The sequence below is a fragment of the Gopherus flavomarginatus genome, chromosome 2 (genome assembly GCF_025201925.1).
Source record: "Gopherus flavomarginatus isolate rGopFla2 chromosome 2, rGopFla2.mat.asm, whole genome shotgun sequence".
Classification (NCBI taxonomy): domain Eukaryota; kingdom Metazoa; phylum Chordata; order Testudines; family Testudinidae; genus Gopherus; species Gopherus flavomarginatus.
In genome coordinates, this window is record NC_066618.1 from 18,892,025 (window position 1) to 18,920,013 (window position 27,989).

Below are 27,989 nucleotides of genomic sequence, written 5' to 3' on the forward strand. Positions count from 1 at the left end.
CCCTGTTCCACAGCAATGAGGCTAGCTTCTGAAAAGACATTGTTTGGCCCAACCCCAGCCAGCTGTGTTCAAGCAATTAGCTGGTGCTCCAAACACCTGACCAGAAGAATTACACATCAAAGCAATCTTTGTTTTAAAAAAAGTGACGTTAGTTCATACCTGAACATACATGAAGATTTGACATTTCATTGTGTGAAATTAGTGCCAGATAATGAATGACTTGCTCGCATTTATGTTTGAATTCCCTTGTCTCCCTATTATTGTATCTCAGTGTACCATTGGATGAGTTCCAGACTCAAAGGATTCTTTTTAAGTCCTTCTGCCATAGAGCAGTTGCTACTGTTTTGTGGTCTTCTGTACCAAGATTTCTACCCTTTTGATGTTGAAATTGATTCTCCTCCTATTATGTGAAGCTATATAGTGGGAGTCCTGTCCTAGTGCACGAGAGTTTGTGATGATAGCATCCAAGATATGTAGGAAGCATTTTGGGGGTGGGGTGGGGAAGGAAAGGCAATAGAAATAGCATCATCGGGAGATGCAGTATGGGTGAATGATGCTGAGCCTATCCCTCTGGCAGCTACTAAGAAGTCTTCCAGAGTCTCAAAATTATGTGCATGTAATCCAGAGAGCGGCTCTGTTTTCACTATTCTTGCAAATGAAGTTTTTGTCTTTTTATTATAAATGTACCTGAGTAGGGGGAAGATTTATAAAGGAGCCTAAAGATGCAGAGAGTCACCTAGTGGGATTTGCAAAAGCTCAGTTAGGTACCTAACTCCTCCTGAAATAATTTGTAAATCCCACCAAGAACCAATCTGTATCTTTAGGTGCCTAACCATCTTTCTCAGTCTAGACTCGTATTTTGTTTTTCTTTTCCCACTGTTCAAATGTTTAACTTATGGCATAATTTAACCAGTGGTGGTAGAACAATCTCTGCAATAATTTCTATTGCTATGATGAATATATTAAAAAAAAACCCAAGTTTTGTTCAGAAGAAACACATGCTTTGGATCAGATCTTGGTCCTTTTGTAGTCATTGGGACCAGACATTTGCTCCTAATACACAGTATATATGAATTTCAGAATATTGGGCCAAATTTGGCTTTACATTAAGGTCCCATTGTACCACTCAGCCTGCCTACAGGGGCCTTAACATGACTGAGAATTCAGGCCATGGTGTTCTCCCATCTATTCTGAAATGTGGAAGAGCTCAGCATGGGGAGTTATATGCCATTCACAACTGTTGCATTTACAGATAAATTTCAAATTAGGAATAACGCCTATTTCCTTCTGAACATTTCACAGTTGAAGATAACAGCCTATCTCAAAAGAAGAAGATAACAGTGGAAGATCTATTCAGTGCTGATTTCAAAATTCATGACCCAGAGGCTAAGTGGATAAGTGGTGAGTCTTTCACACACACTGGACAATAATTCTACTCTCACTTATTCCTTCCTTTCCCTGTCTTTCTCTTTCCCTCCTTTTCTCACTCTTTCTCCTGACTTGTCTCTAGTACCCAAATTCTTACTCCAGCTTTCCTCAGGGTAAATGTGTACATTATATTTCTCCATTATACACAGCATCACATATGTGTCAGTAGTGGAGTCCCCAATTAGGGCTGTTGGTAGGTGCCATTCAGACATGAAGTGAAAAAGCCCCTATTCCAAACAGCTTATAATCATGGTAGCTGACAAGATGCAACAGGTTGTCAAAACAAATAGTTCGAGCACTATCATGGTCAGTCTTTATTTTACCATAAACAAATCTTCTGATTTATATTTTCATAATGCATTCCCTTGCCAAAATATTTTTTTCAGGCAGAGAGGTGAAGCGTTGCTAGGCAACTAGCAACACAGTGGTCCAGCAACAGCTGGTCTGCTCCTTGTATGTGAGCAATGTATTCTTTTTATCCTGTCTTGCAATCTATATTTTCCAGTACCAAGGGGAAGAAACAGAATAATGCTAGAATTAATGCACACCATGTTTGCAGCAGTGGAGATTGTTCTATGGATGCAAATTCCAGCCCCCCACTGGCATCTACTACAATCTAAATCGGCTCTTGCTGGAATGAAACAACGCCATGCAGTACAGCTCATTTAGGGATCAACCTGACTCTCATTAAAGTGAACGGGAATCTTTCTATTCACTTTAATGGGAGCTGAACCAGGTCCTCGCTGGGGCAGGGAGAGAGATTGCCAAGGAAATAGGCTGGATCAGTGCATCCCCCGTCACCCTAAGCACATCCATCTCTGGCCAGCCTCATCTACTGTTTTTTTCTGCTGCACTAGCCACTGGTGGAGAAGGCATTGCAGGCAGTGTATGCCACTACAACCAATCGGCTACTTGCCAGAGGACTTCTGGCTGGTGAGTGTCCTTTTTCAGTTTCTGCACACCTGTTGAAATCTCTCTCCCAGTACTGCAATCTATGAGGAGAATAACGATGGAAATACTTCTTGCATTTGGGAGTTCAGAAACCATTCTTTAGCATTATTACTTAACCTTTTCATGTCTAAAGGCCCGAATCAAGAAGGCGCTCCACTGCTCTGGGCGCTGTACAGACACCTATTATGAAACATTCCTTGCCTCAGGTGAATTTATCTGATTATTTTGCTTTATAATATCCTGTTCCTATGAATATTTTTGCACCTAAACTCTGCCACTAGAATATTTGTGGGATGATAACGCAATATATTTTTTTTATTTGAAGAAACATCAGGAGAATTTTCCAGCTCCACTCAGAGGTTTTCAAAAACTAATTTCTTTCGTGGTTAACATGTGTTTTTCTGCACAATAATGTTCTTTTTTTCCTCCTGTGCAAATACAAGCTTTCGCAAACTGTTTGCATGCTGGTAATATCTATATGTTTTTATTAGCCTCTAATTTTTGGCAGGCATTATAACTCCCACATTGAACTGTTGGTAAAGGTCTGGATCCAGTGCCCACTGGAATAAATAGACCCTACTGGACTTCAGTGGGCTTTGGATCATACCCAAATAATCTAAGGTTATATAAAAGTAAAAAAATATTAAGCTGTCATTGGTCAAGCCATTATAAACATTTCTGATTAAATGATTTTCCCTTTGGTGGTTGTTATAATTATGTTTCAGATTCTGATGTCAGGTTCACCAGTGTAAATCTGGGGGAACTCCATGAAACCAGTGATATTCCTTTAGATTCATACCAGTGTAACTGCGAGCAGAGTCTTGCAGTAAATACTGTAATGCCCTTCATCCAAGAACCTTAGAGCACTTTACAAACATTAATTAATTCTTACAACACCCCTTTGGATGGGGAAATATTACACTCTTTGTACAGCTGGGTAACTGGTAAATCAGGCTTACGATGGCCAACAGTCCAATGGAAGAGCATGAAATAGAGCCCAGTAGTCCAAAGTTCTAGTCCATGCTTTGTCCACTACCCCATATACCCTCTGTCCTGTTGCACCCAGCTGTTCTTAGTTCTCAAAATGCAAGTACTTCTTCCCTTAGGACTCACTTAAGAAGCCTATTTCACACTAACACAGCGTAGTAGAAAATAGTGCTGAAAGATGTATGTAAAAGTGGGAATTAATGGGTGGAAAGAACCCTGGTTGTTTTGGGATTCCGACAAAATAATTGAAACTGTAACAGCGTCATATATCCTTGTCCCCGTTCTTCCCTTGTTGTTAACACCACAACATAAACCACTCTAATGTAGAGAGATCTGAAAGCTAGATTGCAAAAATCGATGCTCTTGGCTCTTTTCACATCTACCAGATTTCCTTTAAAGGGTATTACTCTCTCGTTTTATTTTTTTTGTTGTTATAAAAGATGAGTTTGTTAGCCTAGCCAATGATAAGCACGTTGTGTGGGTAGGAATATTCAAATGGTCTCAATGATTTCCTTTCAAAGCAGTTCAGCCAATGAAATCTCTCAATACTGATCCATTTGCTTCAGTGGGTTTGGGGGGTCTTTTCACGGATGTCAGTGGGCATTGGATCAGGTGCTAAAGCCCCAACACAAGAAGGCATCTATCTTCAGGATAAAAATCCCTTTGAAGTAAATGGAACATACATAAGCCCTTTCCTGAATTGGGTCTTGAATGCAGAAAGTGTGTGGTTCTGACCTACACTGATGTAATGCCATTGATTTGATAGTAGTTAACAGAAAGAGTTAATTCATGGTATGCCCACATCTTGAATACTGCATCTCAAAAAAGATATATTGGAATTGGAAAAGATACATTAAAGGGCAACAAAAATGATTAGGGGTATGGAACAGCTTCCATATGAAGAGAATAATAAAACTTGGACTTTTCAGCTTGGAAAAGAGATGACTAAGGGGAGATATGATAGAGGTCTATAAAATCATGACTGATATGGAGAAAGTAAACAAGGAAGTGTTGTTTACTCCTTCTTATAACACAAGAACAAAAGGTCACCAAATGAAATTAATAGGCAGCAGGTTTAAAAACAAACAAAATGAAGTATTTCTTCACAAAGACAACCTGTGGAACTCTTTGCCGGAGGATGTTGTGAAGGCCAAGACTATTACAGGGTTAAAAAAAGAACTAGATAAATTCATGGAGGATAGGTCCATCAATGGCTATTAGCCAGGATGGGCAGGGATGGTGTCCCTAGCCTCTGTCTGCCAGAAGCTGGGAATGGGTGACAGGGGATGGATCACTTTATGATTACCTGTTCTGTTCATTCCCTCTGAAGTATCTGACACCAGCCACTGTTGGAAGACAGAATACTGGGTAGATGGATCTTTGGTCTGATCCAGTATGGCTGTTCTTATGAGATAAGAGTTGACCTCGGTGTGTGACATAGCTACACTTCAAGTGCTAAGAGTGCAGACCTTCCTCAGACTTTGAGTATCTGTTTTAAGTTGGTTTGTGTGTGTTTATTGCAATGGTAGGTAATTATAAGTTAGATGATTTTCATAAATTCAAGAGAGGAGACAAAACTGGTACTTTGACTCTGAACCTTTGGAATTTTTGAGAAGTTGGGGTGTTTTTGAATTCATGGATGCAAACCCTAAAGGTTTTGGTTCCTCAATTCAGAGCAGCACAAGAATCTTCATGTCTCCATGGCCCATCTTTAATAATTCCCCATGGTTTCCAGACTGCTGACTACAGGCAAAAAAGATCTAAAGCAGCCCCACGAGGTGTCTTCTGGGAGACAGGATCACAGTTCCAGCTCTCAGTGGTAATAGGCACAGCCTTAAAGGAAAAAAAATGGCAGTTGTAGCATATGTAGCAATGTAAATGTAGGGGAGCAGTGTTGTGGGCCAGATTCTGAGCTGGTGTAAATCGCCACAGTGTCATTACGTGCTGGGGAGATGTGCTGATTTATACCAGTTAAAAAACTGTCTCTCTGTTTTCTGTATGCTACACTTTCAGATCTCAGGAGCATCCCTCCCTTTTCACAGGGAGACAGTGTTGTGTGTCATATCCAGGTAGTTATTAACGAATTAATCATATACTGTACGTTTGGTCATTGAGACTTACATTTGTTCTTTGTTGCTTTTCCTCAAGGACATTTCGCTCACCCACACCAAAAGTACATGTTTTCTTTGTTAATGAGAAACATAACAGCAGTCTCTTCACTGGTTACTGCGATTGACTGGATGTAGTGTGCCACCAGTGCCTGCTATTTACAACAGGATGTTTTTTCAGCCCCAGTTGAATTAGTGTTTGCTGTGACATCTGGCAACATGTGGTTTTTTATTTTTTGTATTATGGTAATGTTTAGAGGCTCCAACTGAGATCAGGGACCCATTGTGCTAGGCACTGTACAAACACATAGTGAGAGCCAGTCCTTGACCCAAAGAGCCAATGATCTAAACAGAAAAGACAGTCAAAGGGTGAAAGAGAATACTAGTGTCCCCATTTTACAAATGAGGCCTGAGGCATAGAGACATTAAGTAACAAAATTGAGCCCTGTTCTCTTGAGTCCCAGTTCACAAGACTACCCTTTCTCACTGACATCATATTCCTCCTCCTACATGAAGAGGCACAAGGGGTACAATTTTCAGAAGGACCTGAGACCCATTTTCAAAAGTGATGTAGGCACTTAGGAGCCTAACTCACTCAAAAGCCTTTGATTTGCAATGAAAGTCACAAGCCCTTTCGAAAACGTTACCTAATAACTGAGATCTAAACAAAGCAAAGCCTTTTTATTTCATTATGCTGAACATCACATTAGCTTTATTTGTGGCACCTTAGAGACTAACAAATTTATTTCAGCATGAGCTTTCGTGAGCTACAGCTCACTTCTTCGGATGCATAGCTGTAGCTCACGAAAGCTCATGCTGAAATAAATTTGTTCGTCTCTAAAGTGCCATACTCCTGTTCTTTTTGCGGATACAGACTAACACGGCTGCTACTCTGAAACCTGTCATTAGTTTTATTGTATATTTTACTAATACAATTATAAAATAAATCTCTAGGCTCTTTTAAAGTTTGATATTGAATTTAATGATCTGGAACTAATATGTTTTATTTACCATGCTGAAAAATGTTGTCTTGTACTAGCAGCGGTAATTTATTTCAGTTTACCTTTAGTAATAATGCTCAGATCAACAACACTCTGAGAGCCCTGATGTCCCCAAGCCTATTCCGCATAATGTAAATTCATTGCACTATATTGTTAGAACCACTGATGCATTTCAAATGATGCAGATGCATGTGGAGTAAATGAATTATTTATGGGTCACTCTGTGTAAGTATTAGAACTTTTTAAGTGCTAACATTTTTCACTTTTTAAAAAAGTATGAAATAAGGTGCCACAGTGACAGTCCTGGGGACTGAAGTCACGGCGGTATAGCACTGTTAGCTGGGATTGCAAGTTTCCCCAAACTGCTCCTGTCATGAATTTAGAGGATCAGGGGAGTGACATAGTATGGGACCCACCCAACTCTTGTCAAAGTCAATGGGAGTCCTTCCATTGACTTCAGTGGGTGTTGGACGAGTACCTACTGGGTGTTGGACTGCTTCCTATAGGACTGGGAGAATAGTTCATCTTCCTGGCCCAGTCAATCCCTGCCCCTTCAGATCCTAGTTCAGGTGGTCTTAAATATGTCCCACTCATCTACTTTTTAAACTAAGTACATCTTAGTGTTCTCAGATGTGGGTGCTGGCAGATTAGGGCAACATATTTGTCCTGATTCTCCTGTCACTTACAGCAGTGTAAATTAAGCATAACTCCGTTGGCATTAATGCTGATGTGAATTTGGAGGAAGTGAGCAGAGAATCAGGCCTGTTATGTTTTCATTTTTGCTTGGCTCTTCTGCCATCTGAACTCTTAATTAATCAAGTTTTATTTCATTGCATTCCCAAATGTGTTATGCTGAGATGGCTGAAAAGAGACCTCCCCCACCTCTGACCCCACAGTGGCCAATGCTGGAATCATCATTCACAACAGCCTATTCTTGTTCTACTCCGGTGTGCTTTTTCCTCTTTTGTGTGCAACTGCAGTGTTTTCTGATGGATGTATCAAAATCCACAGGCCCTTTCTTTCACCACAGGGTGAAATCTTAGCTACTAAGTCCATTGTCGTGGTGTCTGCACGTGGGGGTAGAAGTGCCTAAAGGGTGGTGAAAGCCCTGCAATGTAGCAGTTTCAATGTGCTCTAAGGCTTGAAGGGGAAAGAGAAGCAGGTGGGTGAAGGGTCTGAGAGAGGCTACAGGTTCCTCTAGTGTGCAGATATAGCCACAGTCCCCTAGGTAGGGGACGTGCAGGGGTTGCAGCCAGTTTTTTAACCATGGTGTTGATTACAGATTGCTCTCGCCCCTCGCTTCACCGATATGGCCACCAGGTGCCCGTTATCTACCGGGTAATGAGCGTTGGAATAGGGCGGAGGTTCGATCACTGGATGCCCTGGGGGGGGGTGACAAGTGCCCAAGGGTAGTGACGGGGATAACGCAAGCAATTAGTCGTAGTGTTAAAGATTGAGGATTTATTAAATGAGTCACAGATAAGGATAAGGGACCACACGATTAGTTACAACTTGGGCTTACAATATAATACTAGAACAAATAACACAAACACTACAATTACAAATAGAAGCTGGCCCTGGTATTTTTCTAAGTCCCAGTAATTATTCAGGTCGTCCCAGGGGTTAGTAAAAGTGATATTGGTGCTATTAGTAATCATAAATGCAGCAACTAATCTTATTAAACACAAATTGCGAGGCTCAACTGGTCCCCCTTGCGTTCAAGGTTTCCTGGTCAACGGGTTTCCCCTAGCAGGAGCCTTGGGGCGGCTGGAACCAGTCTTTGCCTCTTATCTAACAGCACAGATATACAGATATCCTTAACAGCTAATTGTACTTACACATACAAACCACAAAAGTTTCATTACGGCCGGCAAACTGTCAGGCTTCAGGAAACGCGTGAGCCTGGGAGAGCTTCAGGTTGATCAAGCCTGGATACGGTTCGACGGAAATTCGTGTTCTCCCCACCCGTCCCCGGGAGGGGGCCGACAATATATAACGAATTTTTCATCATAATTTATGATAAGCCAATTGCAGGGTCGCGAGTGGCTCATGCCCATACAAGGGAGGCAATCGGGCCCCAGCATCTCTACCCAGGAAGCGACTGTCTGGGGGAACTTCCCCTCCTCAGGTCGGCCGACCGCAAGGTGCTGTTTCCTGTTACAAGTTCTGCTTTCTGAGCAGCTATGTGATCAGTGGCAGTTCTGGGGGCTGGGGGAAAATTCCGTTGGGGGGTGGAGGCCGGAGCACCTGCTGTCTGGCCCTGGGGCCCAACTTGGGGGTCTAACATGCCCCCATGCTCCGGCCGACAACGCCCAACGTACCTAAACCTCAGTGTCCGAGTCAGCGTCCGCTCCTACGAGCGGACGCGTCTCAGTGGCCGAGGCGATAAGGGCACTTCCCACCATCCGCCGAACACAGGCCTTAACAAAAGCACACCCGAGGCAGAGGAGGCAGAGGCCCACCACGAGCGACACAAAAAGGGCCTGAAAATAAGACTTATAGGCTCCAAGGCCCAGCCACTCCAGCCATGACCAGAAGCGGAAGGTCTCCCTGGACTCACGCACAGCGGTTCCCAAGGCCTGAAGGTCATTAATTACTTCAGTTAAGTTTCCAGAAATAGAAGACAGAGAGATACAGCACTTATCTTTAAACTGTGGATACATAGATACGAGGGTTTCACAAAAATCCCGTGATTGCAACAAAAATTATATCATTAAGCGATTCTGAAAAGAATAATCTGCTAATTCACCTAATCGCTGATTAACTAAGCTAAAGCCCTTTGCAGTGGTGATGGCTAGCGTTTCTATAGCCAACGATTGAAATAATACTTGCTCACGCAATAACATATATCCCACGGGGTTAAATGAGACCACTGAAGATACTAAAGAGGACAAGGCACCCCTTGCCCTCTCCCACCATCCCCAAGAACGTCGAACCCGCCCGGCCGAACTGGGCTGCCGGGTCTTGACATAAAGACCACCCCCTTTTATTAGGACAGACCCAATGGTACATATACCTTTGGGATTGGGGGGGAGTGCCGCAAAGGCTGTCTCGCCACATAGCCAAAAGTGACCGGGTCTTAATTTGTTTAAAACCCAACTAAAATAAAAATAGGTGTGCCTAAGAGGGTTAAAGAAGTCGCTAAAGGGTGGGACCATGACATCCATTTCCACGACAGTTTTATTGATTATTGGCAGGGGGGTGTCCCGATCCATAACAACGTTGCCGTGGGACACGCTGTCATAGACAAGGGTTTGGGAACAGTTTGGATACGTGCCTACCCAGTAGGGTGAGTTTGACCGGCCTCGTCGTCCCTTATTGCCATAAAACACCCAACAGTGGGACGCCATGGGTCTCTGTCCGGGTGACAAGGGGAGTGGGCCTAGATAACGTGCCGTAGTTTTATTAAAAATAGGAAAGACACGGGGGGAGATGGGGTTAAAATAATCATTTGTACAACCTGTCCACTGCACGATAGGGAGCCACTGAGCAAAGGAAGAAGAACAATTAAGGGGACTATTAATACTACTAAAGTTAAACACTAACGGCAATAAATCAAACAAAGGCCTATTTACAGACAGCCTATTGGAACATGCAAGGCAGTTGTCAGATGTCAGTGAGGATAAGTCGATGTTTCCTCCCAGGACTTCTTGGATCCAATAGGCCGCGAACATAAGCTTATGGGCGTTCTCATCTACAGGATACGGCTGTCCTAAGTTCCGCGGATCGGAGCCCTTCTGGTTGTCGTCCCGTTTTCCTGCTGCCATTGCTAGCTGCAAGACAAACAGAAGGCGGCCTTATTGGCCCCCGTTAGTTCGTTCCTGACTCGGAACGCTTGCTTATCCAGTTATGATGGACCAAGGTGTGGGTGCCCCGGGCATCCACAATCGTGTAGGTATTAGGATATTTACCTGCACTTACAATTTGGGCAGCGTAGGGTTCTTGGTGACCTGAGGCCTGTGGCTCAGCCACCCAGACTAGTTGGTCAGGCTGATATACGGGAGTCCAGGGGCCTCTAGGTCTGGGGCTGATTTCAGGCCAACGAGAATAGTTTGCATTGAGAGAGATTAGAACCTGCGGTAATAGTGCACTCCAACCCTTATAGTCAGCGTTGGGATTAACTGAACGTATCATGGTTTTCAGAACCCCGATTTTCCGCTCTACAACACCATTACTTTCGGGGTGATACTTCAAGTGAATATGGAGGGAAGCCCCCCATCCCAGCACTAATGCTTCGAAACGTTTGCTGGTAAACGGGGGTTCTCCATCTGCTTGAACTTCGGAGGGCACACCCCATGCTGCGGCTACCTGTTGCAGTGCCCCAGCCACAGCCGCAGCCGTGGTGGTATTCAGGGGAATACAGTGAGTTTGACGGGAGCCCAAATCTACCACTACCAGAGCCTTGGTTCGTTCAGGGTGTTTAGGCTGACCCTTGTTAACAGGGCTCTCAGCTGGAAGGACTGAAATGGGGTTCTTCGGGGCTGGTGGCATTCGAAGCCGGGACACGGCCTCATATAAGGTAATAAGGGGTTGCCCAACCCAACCATGCAACAGCAGGAGTCCCCCTGTGTCAATCGGTGGGGCGCCATCTACGGCCAAGTCCACCGCGTCCCGTTGGACCGGAATTTGAGTGGGGTCTGTGACATAAATAAAGGGGACAGCCGACTGAACCTGTTGCTGGTCTAAATTTAACGGTACCGCTTGTGGGTTCCACACTACGATGGACGCTCCGGCAATAGCCCAGATGATCTCATGGGGTGTATTTACGCTGCCGGGAGGTACATACAGTCCCTTAAAACTGCCTTTCATGGCCAAGACGGCCGCGGCCGGGGTGGTGAGCGGCCATACCTCATTTCCCAAGAGATGATGACCCGGGAACCCCGACGCCCAATTGGACGTTTTGGCCAGAACAGCGGCTTCCTCCCTATCTACCATCTCTGCCCCGTGATCCAGGGCCAGACGACCCAGCCACACTAGGGGTGCCTCGCCCTCCCTGCGCCTCGTGTCTGCTAAGAATTCCTTCATCTCCGCCTTGGTGCGAGTTCGGTACTCGGTAGTCGTAACTGTCTGACCTGTATAATAATCCACCTTACTTTTGGTGATAGCAACGGGCATTGCCTCTATCTGCCTGTTCTTCTCAGGCGCAGGTGGGGCTGAGGGGAGTGCGGGATAAATTAAAGGGCAAGGGGGGGCTTCATAAGGGGGTGGTCTCCCGTCCTCCTGCTTTTTGCCACTTATCTCACACTCTGCGCTGTCGGTGTCGTTAGCAGCGGCTTGTTTAGCAGCAAACATAGTGCTTCCATGAAGGACCGCACAGAGGTCCAGCGCTTTGTTTAATGCGCTGAACAAGACTGTGGACACGTCTTCCGACTTATACTCGTCTGGTCTAAGTTTCCTTGTCCGCCTGGTCTGTTCCAATTCCTTCACTAAGTGGACTAACAACCCGTGGGCTGGATCACCCGGCTGTACCCGGGGCGGGGGTATAAGTTTGGGAACGGTGGCCCCGGATCTTTTTATGATACGGCTACACTCCTTCCAAATGCCAGACGGTGTCTCGGTCCGACTAGTCTCCGCCACTCCCGTGCACTGGGGTTGCAGGGAACTATCGGCCGGCTGACATTTAAAGGTGGGATGGCAATGGAGGAGACATCCTACGGCAGGCAGGGTTAATGAGGTCGTATAGCTTTTTGACCCTGACCCTGATTCTATAATACAAATCCAATCTAGGGTGGGCTTCGCAGACTGTCTGCTTGCCACTTGGTGAAATTGCAGGTGTTGAAATTGCTCGAGCTCAGATTGTTCACGGTCCCCACTACACCACGGGCACTGACCCTCCCGAAGGCATCCTGTTCGTGACGCCATGTTGATTACAGATTGCTCTCGCCCCTCGCTCCACCGATATGGCCACCAGGTGCCCGTTATCTACCGGGTAATGAGCGTTGGAATAGGGCGGAGGTTCGATCACTGGATGCCCTGGGGGGGGGTGACAAGTGCCCAAGGGTAGTGACGGGGATAACGCAAGCAATTAGTCGTAGTGTTAAAGATTGAGGATTTATTAAATGAGTCACAGATAAGGATAAGGGACCACACGATTAGTTACAACTTGGGCTTACAATATAATACTAGAACAAATAACACAAACACTACAATTACAAATAGAAGCTGGCCCTGGTATTTTTCTAAGTCCCAGTAATTATTCAGGTCGTCCCAGGGGTTAGTAAAAGTGATATTGGTGCTATTAGTAATCATAAATGCAGCAACTAATCTTATTAAACACAAATTGCGAGGCTCAACTGGTCCCCCTTGCGTTCAAGGTTTCCTGGTCAACGGGTTTCCCCTAGCAGGAGCCTTGGGGCGGCTGGAACCAGTCTTTGCCTCTTATCTAACAGCACAGATATACAGATATCCTTAACAGCTAATTGTACTTACACATACAAACCACAAAAGTTTCATTACGGCCGGCAAGCTGTCAGGCTTCAGGAAACGCGTGAGCCTGGGAGAGCTTCAGGTTGATCAAGCCTGGATACGGTTCGACGGAAATTCGTGTTCTCCCCACCCGTCCCCGGGAGGGGGCCGACAATATATAACGAATTTTTCGTCATAATTTATGATAAGCCAATTGCAGGGTCGCGAGTGGCTCATGCCCATACAAGGGAGGCAATCGGGCCCCAGCATCTCTACCCAGGAAGCGACTGTCTGGGGGAACTTCCCCTCCTCAGGTCGGCCGACCGCAAGGTGCTGTTTCCTGTTACAAGTTCTGCTTTCTGAGCAGCTATGTGATCAGTGGCAGTTCTGGGGGCTGGGGGAAAATTCCGTTGGGGGGTGGAGGCCGGAGCACCTGCTGTCTGGCCCTGGGGCCCAACTTGGGGGTCTAACACATGGCAGGATTACCAAGATGCCTTGCCCAGGGATTGAGCATTGCGATCCTTCCATGCCAGCCCTTGTGTAATTCCTTTCATGAGTCTCGTTTACTAGGGTTTTGTAAGTTTGTGTGCACCAGTTAATCAAGGTGTTTAAGCACATGCCTGACTTTCAGTATGTGAGTAGTCCTGTGGAAGTCTGTGGGACTGTTCATCTGCTTACAGATAGTTACTGTTCATGTGCTTACGTGCCCTACTGAACTCAGGCCTAATGCTGCAAAACCGGAATTAATATGGGCCCATGGTCTGTCCAGCCTGAGCGTCTGCCCCCAAAGCCATGGAGAACATTCATGCTCAGTGCAGGACGTTTCAAAGGGAATCAAAGGACAAGCATATTTACACAGACCACAAGCCCTGATTTGAGACCCCACCCTGGAATGGCTCCTCCATGACTCTCTCTGCAGATTGTGAATTCCTGAGAGCACCAAAAATGAGCCGCAGTGGTTCTCTCCTGGGCTCAGCTTTCTGGGATTTGCCTAAGCACAGCCAAATTGGCCCCTAAACGAGAGAGAGAAAAGCCTGCAATTAGTTGTTTTTGAATGTTCCTTCTCCAATGAAGATAGGATGTGAAGGGAAACATTTCTATCATGCAGCTATTTTGTTTTGTTGCTGCTAAAGAGAAGGAAAGAGGAAATCAATCTGGCCCTCCTGAAAATTAATTTAGTCTGCAGAAGCATGCTGGTGTGAGGCTACAGTCTGTCCTTTCCCTTTAAATGTATCCTAGTGCACTGCAGGGGAAGGCTGTGCTTCTCTGCAGTGCTGGAAATGCTGTGACGCTACATATAGCTGTTAAATGGAAAGGCTTTGGGCATCCTTTGGCCAACCACAATTCTGCTTAACACTTGTGTCTTATTGACAGGACTCTTTCTAGGCAAGTTCCTCTTCCTGGACCATCCGCTCCTAGGCATCATTGCCTTTAACATTATATTATACCGTAATGTTATTGTTTATAGCTACAGTGTAATAATGTGCAATGCACTTCACAAAAAATGGCAGGTCCCAGCTCCTCAGAGTTCACCGTCTAAATTAGAACGCAGCAAGGGATGACAATGAGCAAAGAGTGAGTGGGGAAGCTCTGGGGGAAATTGGAATTGCAATAGTAAAAGAAAGGGACATTCTCTTTTTGTGTATGCAGGCCAAGACTTTCAAGCTTAGATGGCTAAAATAGGCACCTAACCCTATACTTAGGTACATGGTTTTCTGAAGTGTGCTGAACACTCATAACCCCTACTGACCTCAATGGTTGCTGTTGAGTCTCAGCACCTCTGAAAGTCAGATCACTTATTGAGGTACCTGAGCATGGAGTCAGGTGCTTAACTTTAAGCACCCCCATTTGAAGATGTTGGCCTTAGTGTTTTACATTTCGTTATGTAATTGCTTCATACCAGGCTGAGTGAACCAAGGGCCGGAAATGAGGAGTGAAGGTCAGCTTTGAAAGGCTGGATGAAAGGAGTGACTGAGGAGGGATTTGGAGTGTTGCATGGTGTGAGAAGAAGTTGCAGAAGGACCAGAGAAGATGTGAAGATACTCTGCATTGACAAAGCCGAGGGTGTGGATGACCTTGTAAACTGGAGTAATAGTAATCGGATGAAATTTAATAGTGAAAAATGCAAGGTCATGCATTTAGGGATTAATAACAAGAATTTTGATTATAAACTGGGGACACATCAGTTGGAAGTAACAGAGGAGGAGAAGGACCTCGGAGTATTGGTTGATCACAGGAGGACTATGAGTTGCCAATGTGATATGACCATTAAAAAAGCTAATGCGGTCTTGAGATGCATCAGGCAAGGTACTTCCAGTAAAGATAAGGAGATGTTAGTACCGTTATATAAGGCACTGTTGAGACCTCATCTGGAATACTTTCTCCCATGTTTAAGAAGGATGAATTCAAACTGGAACAGGTACAGAGAAGGGCTACTAGGATGATCCGAGGAATGGAAAACCTGGCTTATGAAAGGAGACTCAAAGAGCTTGGCTTGTTTAGCCTAACCAAAAGAAGGCTGAGGGGAGATATGATTTCTCTTTATAAATATATCGGAAGGATAAATATCAGGGAGGGAGAGGAATTATTTAAGCTTGGTACCAATGTGGACACAAGAACAAATGGATATCAACTGGATACTAGGAAGTTTAGACCTGAAATTAGATGAAGGTTTCTAACCATTAGAGGAGTGAAGTTCTGGAAGAGCCTTCGTAGGGGAGACGTGGGGGCAAAAGACATATCTGGCTTCAAGACTAAGCTTGTGTCATAACATATTTCCCAGATTTGGACCTTAGTGTCCAAAATATAGGTGTTAGCATGAAAACTTCCAAGCTTAGTTACCAGCTTGGACCTGGTAAAGCTGCCACCACCCAACAAATTAGAGTGTTTTGGGGCACTCTGGTCCCCCCAAAAACCTTCCCTGGGGACCCCAAAGACCCAAATTCCTTGAGTTTTACAACAAAGGGGAATAAACCATTTCCCCCCCTTCTCCCTTCCAGGTGTTCCCTCCCTGGGTTCCTGGAGAGATACACAGAAGCAAGCTCCGTGAATCTAAACAGAGGGACTCCACCCTCCCCGTTTCCAGTCCTGGAAACACAAGTACTTCCCTCTTCACCCAGAGGGTACGCAAAGTCAGGCTTAGTAAATCTAACACAAAGAGATTTTCCCCCTGACTTCTTCCTCCCACCAATTCCCTGGTGAGTTGCAGACTTAATTCCCTGGAATTCCCACTAAAGAAAAACTCCCACAGGTCTGAAAAAGAAAGCTTTATAAGAAGAAAGAAAAAATACATAAAAATGGTCTCTCTGTATTAAGGTGACAATTACAGGGTCATTTGCTTAAAAGAAAAAAATGAATAACCAGCCTTATCCAAAAAGAATACAATTTAAACATTCCAGCAACTACACACATGTAAATACAAAAAAAAACAATATAAACCTTATTGCCTTACTATTTTTGTACTTACAACTTGAAAACAGAAGATTAGAAAGCTGGAGATAGAAAAATCACTCTCATAGCTGAGAGGGTCAGACCCAAGACAAAGAACAAAGAACTCCACACACAAACTTCCCTCCACCCAGATTTGAAAAAGTCTTGTTTCCTGATTGGTCCTCTGGTCAGGTGTTTCAGGTTACTGGTGTTACTCCTTTACAGGTAAAAGAACATTAACCCTTAGCTATCTGTTTATGACAGCTTGATAAGTTTATGGAGGGGATGGTATAATGCGATAGCCTAATTTTGGCAATTAATTGATCTTTGATTATTAGCAGGGTTGAGAAGGAATTTTCCTCCAGGGCAGATTGGTAGAGGCCCTGGACGTTTTTCGCCTTCCTCTGCAGCATGGGGCACGGGTCACTTGCTGGAGGATTCTCTGCACTTTGAAATCTTTAAACCACAATTTGAGGACTTCAGTTACTCAGACATAGGTTAGGGGTTTGTTACAGGAATGGGTGGGTGAGATTCTGCATCCTGCATTGTGCAGGCGGTCATACTAGATGATCATAATGGTCCCTTCTGACCTTAAAGTCTGTGAGTTTATGAATAGGGAATGGGGGGGAAATATAGTCAGGGCCAGAGCTTTGCAAGACCTTGGAGGTGAGGAAGAGGAGTGAAAAAGTGAAATACTGAAGGAGATTAGAAAGCAGTGCAGGGTTGGCAGAACAGTGGGGCAGAAAAATGTTTTAGGCTTCAGCTGGTTGGATAGGTTAATGGGGAGCAATGTGGGTATCAGAGCCAGGAAAAGGGAGGTTGTTCTAAAGCATTACCTAGAGAGCTTTATGAACCTTTGCCTGGCCTTCCATCCTGGACACTATTAATACCCACTTTCCCTAGCAACCCACTGATAGCCTGGCCTTGCTCCCATTGAAGTCACTGGCAGGATTCCTATTGATTTCAACAGGAGCAAGATCTGAATACATACATTTCCTTAACACAAGGAGACAAGGTGGGTGAGTTCACATCTTTCACTGGGCCATCTTCCATTGGGGAAAGAGACAAGCTTTCGAGCTCTTTCCCCAACAGAAGTTATTGCACCCACCTTGTCTCTCTCAGATCCTGGGACCAACATGGCTACAATGCAGCAGTCAACACAGGGAGACAGAGAGGTGACTCCTCCTGGGGCAGTGCTACAGGTGGGATCAGCAGGCAGGATTTCTACACTTGTTACAGCTGTCAGGCATGCAAAAGTAATTAACCTGTTTCCCCTCACTCAGCAAAATTAGTGCTTTCCTCTCAAACTAACACTCCTGCTGTGATAGTGCCTCTGAGCGAGCAGTGGGTGTCAGGAGAACATTTTGAAATGGTACAGATGTGGACTCCAGGAGGGCTGTTTTTGCATTATAAGTTTGCTCACAGGTTTGAGGTACAGATCCATGAAAATTAAATGCCTGCTCTCTCTTTCCATTCCTCCTCCTCATCTGTCATCTTCTATCTTGTCACCCAGACTCCATTTCCATCCTTTTTAAAATGTGATGTGTGGCAGCACAGAATGGTTCCAGACAGCGTCAAGATTATGGACTGCTAGTGTTAGTGGCTAACACATAGCTGTTGGGTGTAGTACTTTATCTCTGTAAAGTGACAGATGGACAGAATTATTGCTGTTGCCCCCATTCTCCAAGGGAGCTTCTTTATAAATAGGATAACAGTGGGGGTAGGAATGGCACCCTGCTATGCAGAGCTACTCCATTTGTGGAGGACTTTCAAAGATGCAGCTCCCATGCATCCTTTTACCTCCTATAACACCACAAATTCAAAATATGTGCTTAAGAATCTGCAACCAGTTAAAAGACAGGGCCTGATTCTCCTCTTGCATATGGTTGTTTACATCAAGAGTTGCTCCTTTTGAAGGCAATGCAATTATACTGGTTTTGCACTGGTATAACTGGGAAAAGAATCAGGAATAATCTATCTGATGTATAATTTTAGAAGTCTGTGTGACTAATGGTCTGCACAATGGGAGTGCCTGATTTGCATGTGCATTTTCCAGGTTTGCACATGCAAATCAGATGACTGTGTTTGTGGTTGGTATTCACGCTAATTATACGCCTAACTTCTTTAGAAAAAATCAGGTCCGTGACTGGCTACTTTGGATACACTGTATCGAGCTAACAAATAGCTGTTTGAGCCACCTTATCCTAACAGATCAGAGTCTATATCATAATGGCAACTGGTGCTATTTAACATCAACTTTTGAACAGGTCAGTATCAGAGTACAGAACTGCTTCTGAAAGGAATATGAACAATTACCAAGTCTTATAACTTAGAAGTTATTGCGGCTCTTGTAAGACAGCGGGTCAACGTACCAACCAGTTTTAGGGTTGCCAATTTTCTACTCACACAAAACCAAACACCTTTGCCCCACCCCCACCCCTCCCCTCCTCTAAGGCCCCCCCATTCCCCGCCCCTTCTCAAAGGCCCAACTCCCTGCTAATTCCATTCCCCGTCAGTGGCTCTCCCCACCCTCATTCACTTGCTCATTTTCACTGGGCTGACTCAGGGGGCTGGGGTGCGGGAGGGGGTGTGAGTTCCAGAGTGGGGCCAGAAGTGAGGGGTTCAGGGTGCGGGAGGTGGTTCTGGGCTGGGGCAGGGGGTTGGAGTATGGGGGAGTGGGGGGCTCTGGCTGGGGGTGCAGACTCTGGGGTGGGGCCAGGGATGAGGGGTTGCGGGTGTAGGAATATGCTCTGGACTGGAACTGAAGGGTTTGATGGGCAGGAGGGGGATATGGGCTGGGGCAGGGAGAGGGGAGTGAGGGCTCCAGTTGGGAGTGCGAGCTCTGGGGTGGGGCTGGGGATGAGGGGTTTGTGGTGCAAGCACTTTAGCCCACAGCTATCATCTTGAGTGGAGCTTTCCAGAAATGCCTATGTTTACAGCAGCTGAAAGGCTACCTTTAAGGTGACCCCAAGCTTTGTAGCTAACATGAGTTAGTAACTTACCCATGTTGCCCTAAAGAAGCTCCCGAGTTCTTCACCCCTCTCCGCTTAGAATCATAGAAGATTTAGGGTTGGAAGAGACTTCAGGAAGTCATCTAGTCCAATCCTCTGCTCAAAGCAGGACCAACACCAACTAAATCATCCCAGCCAGGGATTTGTCAAGCCTGACCTTAAAAACCTCTAAGGATGGAGATTCCACCACCTCCCCATTCCAGTGCTTCACCATCCTCCTAGTGAATAGTGTTTCCTAATATCTGACTTAGACCTCCTCCACTCCAATTTGAGACTATTTCTCTTTGTTCTGTCATCTGCCACCACTGAGAACAGCCAAGCTCCATCCTCTTTGGAACCTCCCCCCCTTCAGGTAGTTGAAGGCTGCTGTCAAATCCCCCCTCACTCTTCTGCAGACTAAACAAGCCCAGTTTCCTCAGCCTCTCCTCTTAAGTCATGGGCCCCAGCCCCCTAATAATTTTTGTTGCTCTCCGCTTGACACTCTTCAATTTGTCCACATCCTTTCTATAGTGGAGGGCCCAAAACTTACTCAGTACTCCAGATGTGGTTTCACCAGTGCTGAATAAAAGGGAATAATCACTTCCCTCTATCTGCTGGCAGTGCTCCTACTAATGTAGACCAGTATGCCGTTAGCCTTGGTAACAAGGGCACACTGATATCCAGCTTCTCATCCACAGTAATCCCCTCGTCCTTTTCTACAGAACTGCTGCTTAGCCAATCAGTCCCCAGCCTGTAGCAGTGCATGGGATTCTTCCATCCTAAGTGCAGGACTCTGCACTTGTCCTTGTTGAACCTCATCAGATTTCTTTAGGCACGAACTTCCAATTTGTCTAGGTCACTCTGGACCCTATCTCTACCCTCCAGCAAATCTACCTCTCCCCCTAGCTTAGTGTCATCTGCTAACTTGCTGAGCATGCAGTCTATCCCATCATCCAGATCATTAATAAAGAAGTTGAACAAAACCGGCCTCAGGACCAACCCTTGGGGCACTCCGCTTGATACCGGCTGCCAACTAGACATCAAGCCGTTGATTACTGCCAATTAGCGCGACAATCTAGCCAGCTTTCTATCCACCTTATAGTCCATTCATCCAATCCGTACTTTTTTAACTTGCTGGCAAGAATACTGTGGGAGAACATATCAAAAGCTTTCCTAAAGTCAAGATATATCACGACCACTGCTTTCCCCATATTCACAGAGCCAGTTATCTCATCATAGAAGGCAATCAGGTTGGTCAGGCACGAATTGCCCTTGGTGAATCCATGTTGACTGTTCCTGACCACCTTCCTCTCCTCAACTCTTGATTCCCTGCTGGAATTCAGACTTGGCCCAAATAATATTTTCCAGGCCCAATTGCATTTATTGAGCAGGCATTTCTAGTTGCACATGCAGACAAGTGGAAGAGTGCAGTACATATTCCTCCACTTGGCCTGTGCTGTAAAATATTAATTTCATAATAATTCAGCAATGGGGAATACTATACTCCTGGTAATTAAACTTTATATCAGATATTTGTAATTGAAATGTGCTGGGTAAAGACTTAGTCATCTAGCAAAGAAAGTCTCTTGTGACTTTCGGATCTCTTGGTTGTAATGGTACTCAATAGCTTAATGATATAAGCCAGAATGTAACTCTTCTCCCCACCCCCCCATGAGACGCTATGTTGGATTTACATCATTCATTACAGGAAACTGCGGGAATTTAGAATCAAAAGAACATCACAGGCTAATTAAATGTAATCCAGCCTCTCAAAACGTGAGCCCACAAATCTCTCACATCTGTGAAGAATAAATTAAGAGTAGGAAAGAAGCACTAAGATGTCATGATAATAGAGTATCAGAGGGCAGCCTTGTTAGCCTGTATCCACAAAAAAAACAAGGAGTCCAGTGGCACCTTAAACACTAACAAATAACACTAACAAATCTGTTAGTCTTTAAGGTGCCACCGGACTCTTTGTTATGATAATTAGAAGTCAGAGTTCCCTTAATATACCAGTAGTTAACTTGACCCAGAAGAAGAGCCAAAAGATTTTCAAGTTGCATTGTATTAGAATTCAAAACTCTGTCTCAAGACCTACTGTTTACATTGCATCACATAAAAAGTTAGCATAATACCACATAGTATCATACAATCTAGTACATCATTCTGCCCTTCCCAGTTAGAGTGCCAGTTAGTTTCTGGGTAGAGATCAAGGTCTTGGTTCATAAACTACTTAGGAATCGGTTACCTCAATGTAAGGGGGAATCCCAGCTAGATGATGAAATAATCTTGTGGTGGTCCCAGAATGGAAAAGGGGATCTCTGAGGTAGGGAGAAATGGTGATTTAATGTAATATATCTCCTACAAATTTGACTTCTGTTCCACTTCATATATTAAATAGCCCTATAATTCTTGCACTCATTTATATGAAATATTCTCATTATTTTGTAATGTTTTGGTGTTTGACACTCATTCAGATTATTTGAAGCACAATGTGTGGAATTACTTAGAATAAAACTTAACATGTTCTTTGTTGGGGTCATAGCTTTCTTTCTCAAATCTGAACCTTAGAGTCCAGGAATGAGATACTAGCATGAATTTCCTTAAGCTTAATTACCAGCTTAGATATGATAGGCTACCACCACCCAAAAATATAGTGTTTTGGGGCAGTCTGACCTCCTCAACCTTCCCTGGGGACCCCAAGAACCCAGATCCCTTGGGTTCTTAAAACAAGGAGAAATAAACCATTCCCCCACCTTCCCCCTCTCAGAACTTCCCTCCCTGGGCTATCCTGAGATACTGATCTAACCTCTTAAATCACCATACAGAGAAGCATCTCCCTTCCCTTCCACAAAGAGGCAAACAGATTCAAGGAAAACAGAGAGAGATTTTATCTCTCCCCCTCTCGTCTCCCCACCCGTCCTGGTGAGTTATCCCAATCCCCTGGGATAAAACAAGGGAAACAGAGAAAAAACAATCAATCAGGTTCTCTAAAAGAAATCTTTTAATAAAAGAAAGGAAAAAGTAAAGAATTATATCTGTAACTTCAAGATGTAACTATTACAGGGTCTTATAACTTACAGACACCAGAAAGAGACTTTCCCACCAGTACCAATACAAATCAAAATATTCCCAGCAACTACACATGTAAACATTAACCAGCCAGATCCACAAATGCAAATAGTGTAAAACAATAAAAAAGCCTAAACCGCCTGTTTTACTTACTTTATGAAAAGAAACTTAGAGAGCCTGTAGTAATGTCTGGTCTCTCTCAGACCCTCCGAGAGAAGAACAAAGAACTCGCACCCAAACTTCCCTCCACCCAAATTTAAAAGTATCTTGTCTTCTGATTGGTCTTCTGGTCAGGTGTCCAGTTTCCTGCTTGTAACCCTTTACAGGTATAAGAGACATTAACCCTTAACACTCTGTTTATGACAGTTGGATCTACAGGACAAAGTAAAACTTGGCATTCATTCAGGCGTGTGGGAACAATTTGTATGGGGAGGAGATTGTGAGAGCTATTGAACCAAACTGTAAACCCTGCCTATGATGGAAACCACTTCTAGCCACCCCTCGTTCCAGCACCTATTTTAGAAAACTAAAAAACAAAACTACCGCTGTCCTTTTAAGGGATGGGAGGAGTGAAATAAAATGCAGTGGCAAACTCCTGCTGGAGAGGCTACTGCCCAAAGCTTTTAACTGGCTGAGAGAAAGAGACCTGAACTTTAAAAGCAAAAGTGTGATGTGTCTCAGTGTGGCCAGAAAGAGCATGTACAGTGTTGCAAGCTCTCATGAATTTATTGTGAACCTCTTGATATTTCATGTTTTACTTAAAGGCCGCAACTCCTGGAGTCAAGTGACAGCTTGAGAAGCCTGGTTTTCTTTCAAAAAATGTAAGTTTGTAGCCCTCATGGTTGCAGAGAAAAGCTTGAAAATGTGACCAGAGGGCACTAGAATGGTTGAAAAATGAGAATACAAATGAAAAGAATGTGATATTTTATTTTTAAAACTCATGATTTTTAAGCCCATCTCATGATTTTGGAGGGAGCCTGACTCATGATTCTTTACTGTTGGGGGCTGGCAGTATTGCAGGCAGTCAGCCTCAAAGCATGTTTGATTTCTAGAGCAAGCAGACCACATAAGAGACGTGATAACAGTGAAGAAAATCTAGGAGAAAGGCAGTGTTGCGTGCTGAAGAAAAACATGGCAATGTTCCAGACTTGCCACGGGGCTTAAGTCACGTTGAATGCCTTTTCAGACTCTCATTTACCCTTGGTTGCTGTGTGGGAGACTGTTGCATTTTTCTATCCATTCCAAGAACATTAAAAACATTCCTTCCCCTCTCACCCAGTCCTTCAGCTGGTTGTTCTGTGTTCTCACCATTTTATATTGTATTGACATAGTTGAAGTGAACTGATGATCTTCATCCAGTCCCTAGCAGACCACTGCCTGTATAGAAACCCCACTGGCACTAATGGGACAACTGTTGGCTGTGTCAGCAGGGACCAGAGATCATGGAGACTGAACTGTCATGTCATCGATAGCATAGCTAGAGTTGAAGCACATTAGCAGGGCAATATGTTAAAAACTTCACTGCTGCTGCTGTTTATTGCACCATATTATTTATTTATATTAATAAATTTAACATTTTGTGGAAGATTTATAGATAAACCAAGGCCCTTATTATTCATTTGGAAGTCTCTTTCCTTTCTTCACTTTCATTCCAGAGGGCAGGATTGATTCTGTTATTAAAATTGGTTCCTTACGTTTAAAAAAAAAAAAATTCTGTAAATGCAGTTCTGGGTGTGGATGGCGGTGGGGGGTGGGGAATTTTCACTCCTTCTTCCAGGCTCTATTCCAAGGGACACAAGTGCAAACAAGTCCTTTGTGCCTTTTCCTGCAGTCCTTACTCAGGCAAAATTCCAGTTGAAACCAGTACTCAGCCAGATGGAGGATCTAGGATATTGCGATGACAACACTAATCAATTAAATTTTATTCTTTCTGTGTTTTCATGCAGCAAGGGATGTGGAAAAAATTGTTATAAGTCTAATTTATGTAGGAATCAGCCACCAAGATATTAATTAGTCTTTTTTTCCTTCTGTACCCCCCATTTTTTCCTGATTGGAGCATTTTTATGAAAATATCCATTCCATGTGGACATAAAAAAGGAGAGATGTGGTGTTGGAATTCTGTGGCCCCACATTCGGTTTTTGTCCCTTTTGGGCAAGCAATTGAAAACATCTTTTAAATGTGCTGTGCCAATCTAAAAAGCAAGCAAGATGATAGGCTGTGTTAAGAAAGAGTGTGAGAGAAATAATACTGAGGATATAATGCTGTTATCTAAAGTGGTGGGACACACTCACATTGCTCATAAACTGCACTGGGTTTGGGTCATAGAATGTCAGGATTGGAAGGGACCTCAGGATGTCATCTAGTCCAACCTCCTTCTCAAAGCAGGGCGAATCCCCAGATTCCTACCTAGTCCCTCAAGGATTGAGCTCACAACCCTGGGTTTAGCAGGCCAATGCTCAAACCACTGAGCTATCCCTCCCAGCCATCTAAAAAGGATACATTGTAGCAGACAGAAAAGGTAAAGAGAAGGGTAAAGACAATGATAAAGGCACGTAAATCCATCCATATATGGAGAGATTTAAAAGATTACACCAATTTAGTTTGGAATGGAGATGAATAAGAGGTGAGATGTTGAAAATAAGGAATGGTATAGAGAAGGTCAGAGCTTATCATAATACAGCCATTTAGTAATTATAATGCAGCCCATTTAAAACAGTTCAAAGGAGATCTTTTTTTACACAGTACATAGTTAACCCATGGAACTCATTGCCACAAGATCTTATTGAGACCAAGAGCTTAGCAGGACTCAAAAAATGATTGTTTTTTTTAAATGACCTGTGATCAGAATTATAAACAATATCATCCCTCATTCTTCAGTACATAAACCAATGAGTTTGCCTGTGATTATGAAGGAACATCTCTGGTAAATGTGTTATTGCATAATAGTCTATTATGAGGGTTTATACCTCTGAAGCTGGTACCTACCACTGCAGGATACCAAATGTGATTGATCTTTGATCTAATGGGCTAAAGCGTTTCCAATGGGAGAGGAGAGTGTTTGTGCAGTAGAGAAATTTGAGGGGTCAAAGGAGAAGAAAACCTTTTAGTTCATGCTGTTTTTCCTTCCGTAGTTGCTGTTCAGTTTAAAATTAATTTGTGTGTTTGTATAATCCCAAACTACTATTCCCAGTGTGCATTACCTCGCACTTGTTTATGCTGATCCTTCGGGGCCATCATGCTCCCCACTTGCCTTTCTTTGCTAGATCCTCTGCCCCAGGTCATATTCAATTAGTTAGCATCTTTCTTTGCATTTCTCTGATGGTCCTGTTGACTCTGTAGAAGAGTGCCCTCTTGTGGCCAATCCAACATCAATCCATTTCCACAGGCGGTTTAATGAAAATGTGTAGATTGTCAAATAAAGTGCCTGCTTTGCATCTCAAAGGCATTATGTTCAAATCTTTTGGCAGCTGAGGTGGGGTTTTTTTTAATTTATTTATAAACAGACTCAGATATTGTGGTGATCAGTGCTAGACATACCTTTGAAAGGGATCATCCAATACTGCACTCAGGGATAATGAAAACGTTAATGCAGAGCTATAGGCACAATCTAATTTGCTTGTTAATATTCAAACATTGCCTTCAGTCTGTACTGCAGCTGCAGCACGCTGCCGGCCTGAACACGAACAAGAAAGAGCAAAACTTCTTTTAACTGGGTTTGTGCTCTATCAGGACTGCTAACATCTTTAATACAGTTGGGAGCAGAGGGAAAGAGATAAGGAAACGCACAGGAGGATTAAGAGAGCCAGCCGTGAGGGTCACATTTTAATGAAAATTTATTCATAGATTCTGTTTCTTCTCAGTGTCAAATGGATTATTACATTTATGGGTAACACTTAGGGTCACATGCTCCCCCTGTGTGAAGCCAAGCTAAATGAGGCAGATAAGCCGCCATGCATTCGGGAGAGAAGAGCAATGTCCCAGAGTGATGCTCACACCAACATCAGACTGTTGGAGTCTGTCTGCATGAGAACTATGTGGGACTGGGGAAGTGTGAAAGGGAGCAGCCACTGCAGGGTGTCCTCGCCTAGGAGATTACCTGCATAGGATAAGACTGACCCATGGACTGAATGCCTTTTAGTTTCTGGGTGGAGATCAAAGTGTTGGTTTTAACCTAGATTGCCCTAAACAATTTAGGGCCTGGTTACCTGAGGGACAGCTTCTCTTCCCATTTCATAGCACCATGTCTGGGATCTGCAGAGGCACTTGAGCTGACCACACCCTAGTTATAAAGGGAGGGGCCCTGTGCCAGGGCATTTCCAGGCAGATTCCTCTGCTCTGGAACTTCCTGTCTGTGCTTGGTGCGCCGGTGTTGGTTCACCACAAAACTCACCTTCCCCCTGGGGGTTTTGGGAGGTTTGTGGATGGTTAGAGGTGGTTTTTGCTGCTGTTATTTTGGGGAGATTTTATATTGACCTGGATAGGTTGGTCAGTTTATGGGTGTGCTTGTGGAGGGATTTTTGTTTGTGTATTTTTTGTCTATGGCACAGGGTCCACCCTCTTGTGCCTGTGCCAGCTGGTTAAATAAATAGTCCTCACGTCTTCTTCAGTGCTTCACCCTTGTGTCTTTATTTACAGTGCAACCGTGCAACCCTACTTTGTTCCCCCAAACAGTTACCCACATTTAGACCCTCCCCAGGGTCTGCTGGCCCATTAAGCTCCTTTCCTTGGGTGGGGAGACAGAGATATAGCCCTCCTGTCTCCTCCCAGGCTAGCCTCCTGACTGAGCTTTCCTCAGGGCTTTATAGCCCTCCTTTACTCAGCCCAGCTGCTGGTATTTAACTCAAGTCATTGCTGTGAGTCAGCCCTCATTAGGGCCTCCAGCTGGGCCCTCTGCTGGTGCCGGAGCTCCTGCACTTGGCCACCTTACCAAAAAGCAGGGCTTAGCCAGCATTTCAGGCATGCATTCAAGGGGTTTACCCTGCCCTGCCCCGTCCCAGTCTATTTTAAATATTTTGTACGTGCTGTCATATTGCAAAAGCAGCTAGAGCCAGGGTAGAGCACTTCAGTGAAACTGAAATCAGTTCCCTATTTCTTACTCAGATCTTTAGAGAGCACAGCTTTACCAAAGATGGACACACCTGAGCTACAAAGCTGGGATCCCCATGCAAACCAGGGCTGTTCTGACCTAGGGGGTTGGTTCAGACCCTTAGAGCTAGATGCAGAATTTGGTTCTTAATCCGGAACTCCGCCTCATCAGATTTTGGGTTTAAGACTTGGGTTTGGGCCCAGCTCTTCTCTGTATCTGGACAAACTACTCTTTTTCTAATTTGATTTTTCCAGGATTTGGGATCAGACAAAAGATATAAAGAGAATTTTGTATCTGATTTATATATTTTTTTTTCTAGGAGGCCTCAGCCTTGGACATGTAAATTTAAAGGGCTGCTAGATGCATGTAGGTGGGGGGGAATCTTTTCACCTTTAATTTGCCTGGGATAGAATTGTGTTTTACTTGAATGCTGCCATGGAAAAAGCATCAGATTGTTGCAGTGAGTATGGGCTGCGCTGAAGTGATGAATGATTAAAATTGCTTCTTGCATAATAAAGCACCCTCTGTCAT

At 44.2% G+C, this 27,989-nt stretch overlaps 1 protein-coding gene across 5 annotated transcripts in view; it reads left to right on the top strand.

Annotated features, from left to right (window-relative positions):
* The window catches only part of DPP6 (dipeptidyl peptidase like 6), a 792,069-nt gene that overhangs the window by 474,513 nt on the left and 289,567 nt on the right, over positions 1-27,989 (top strand). For all 5 annotated transcript variants that reach the window (XM_050940410.1, XM_050940409.1, XM_050940406.1 and 2 more), the window contains one exon: positions 1,303-1,401. In XM_050940410.1, coding sequence (XP_050796367.1) covers positions 1,303-1,401 — 99 coding nt within the window. The remainder of the gene's footprint in view (positions 1-1,302; positions 1,402-27,989) is intronic.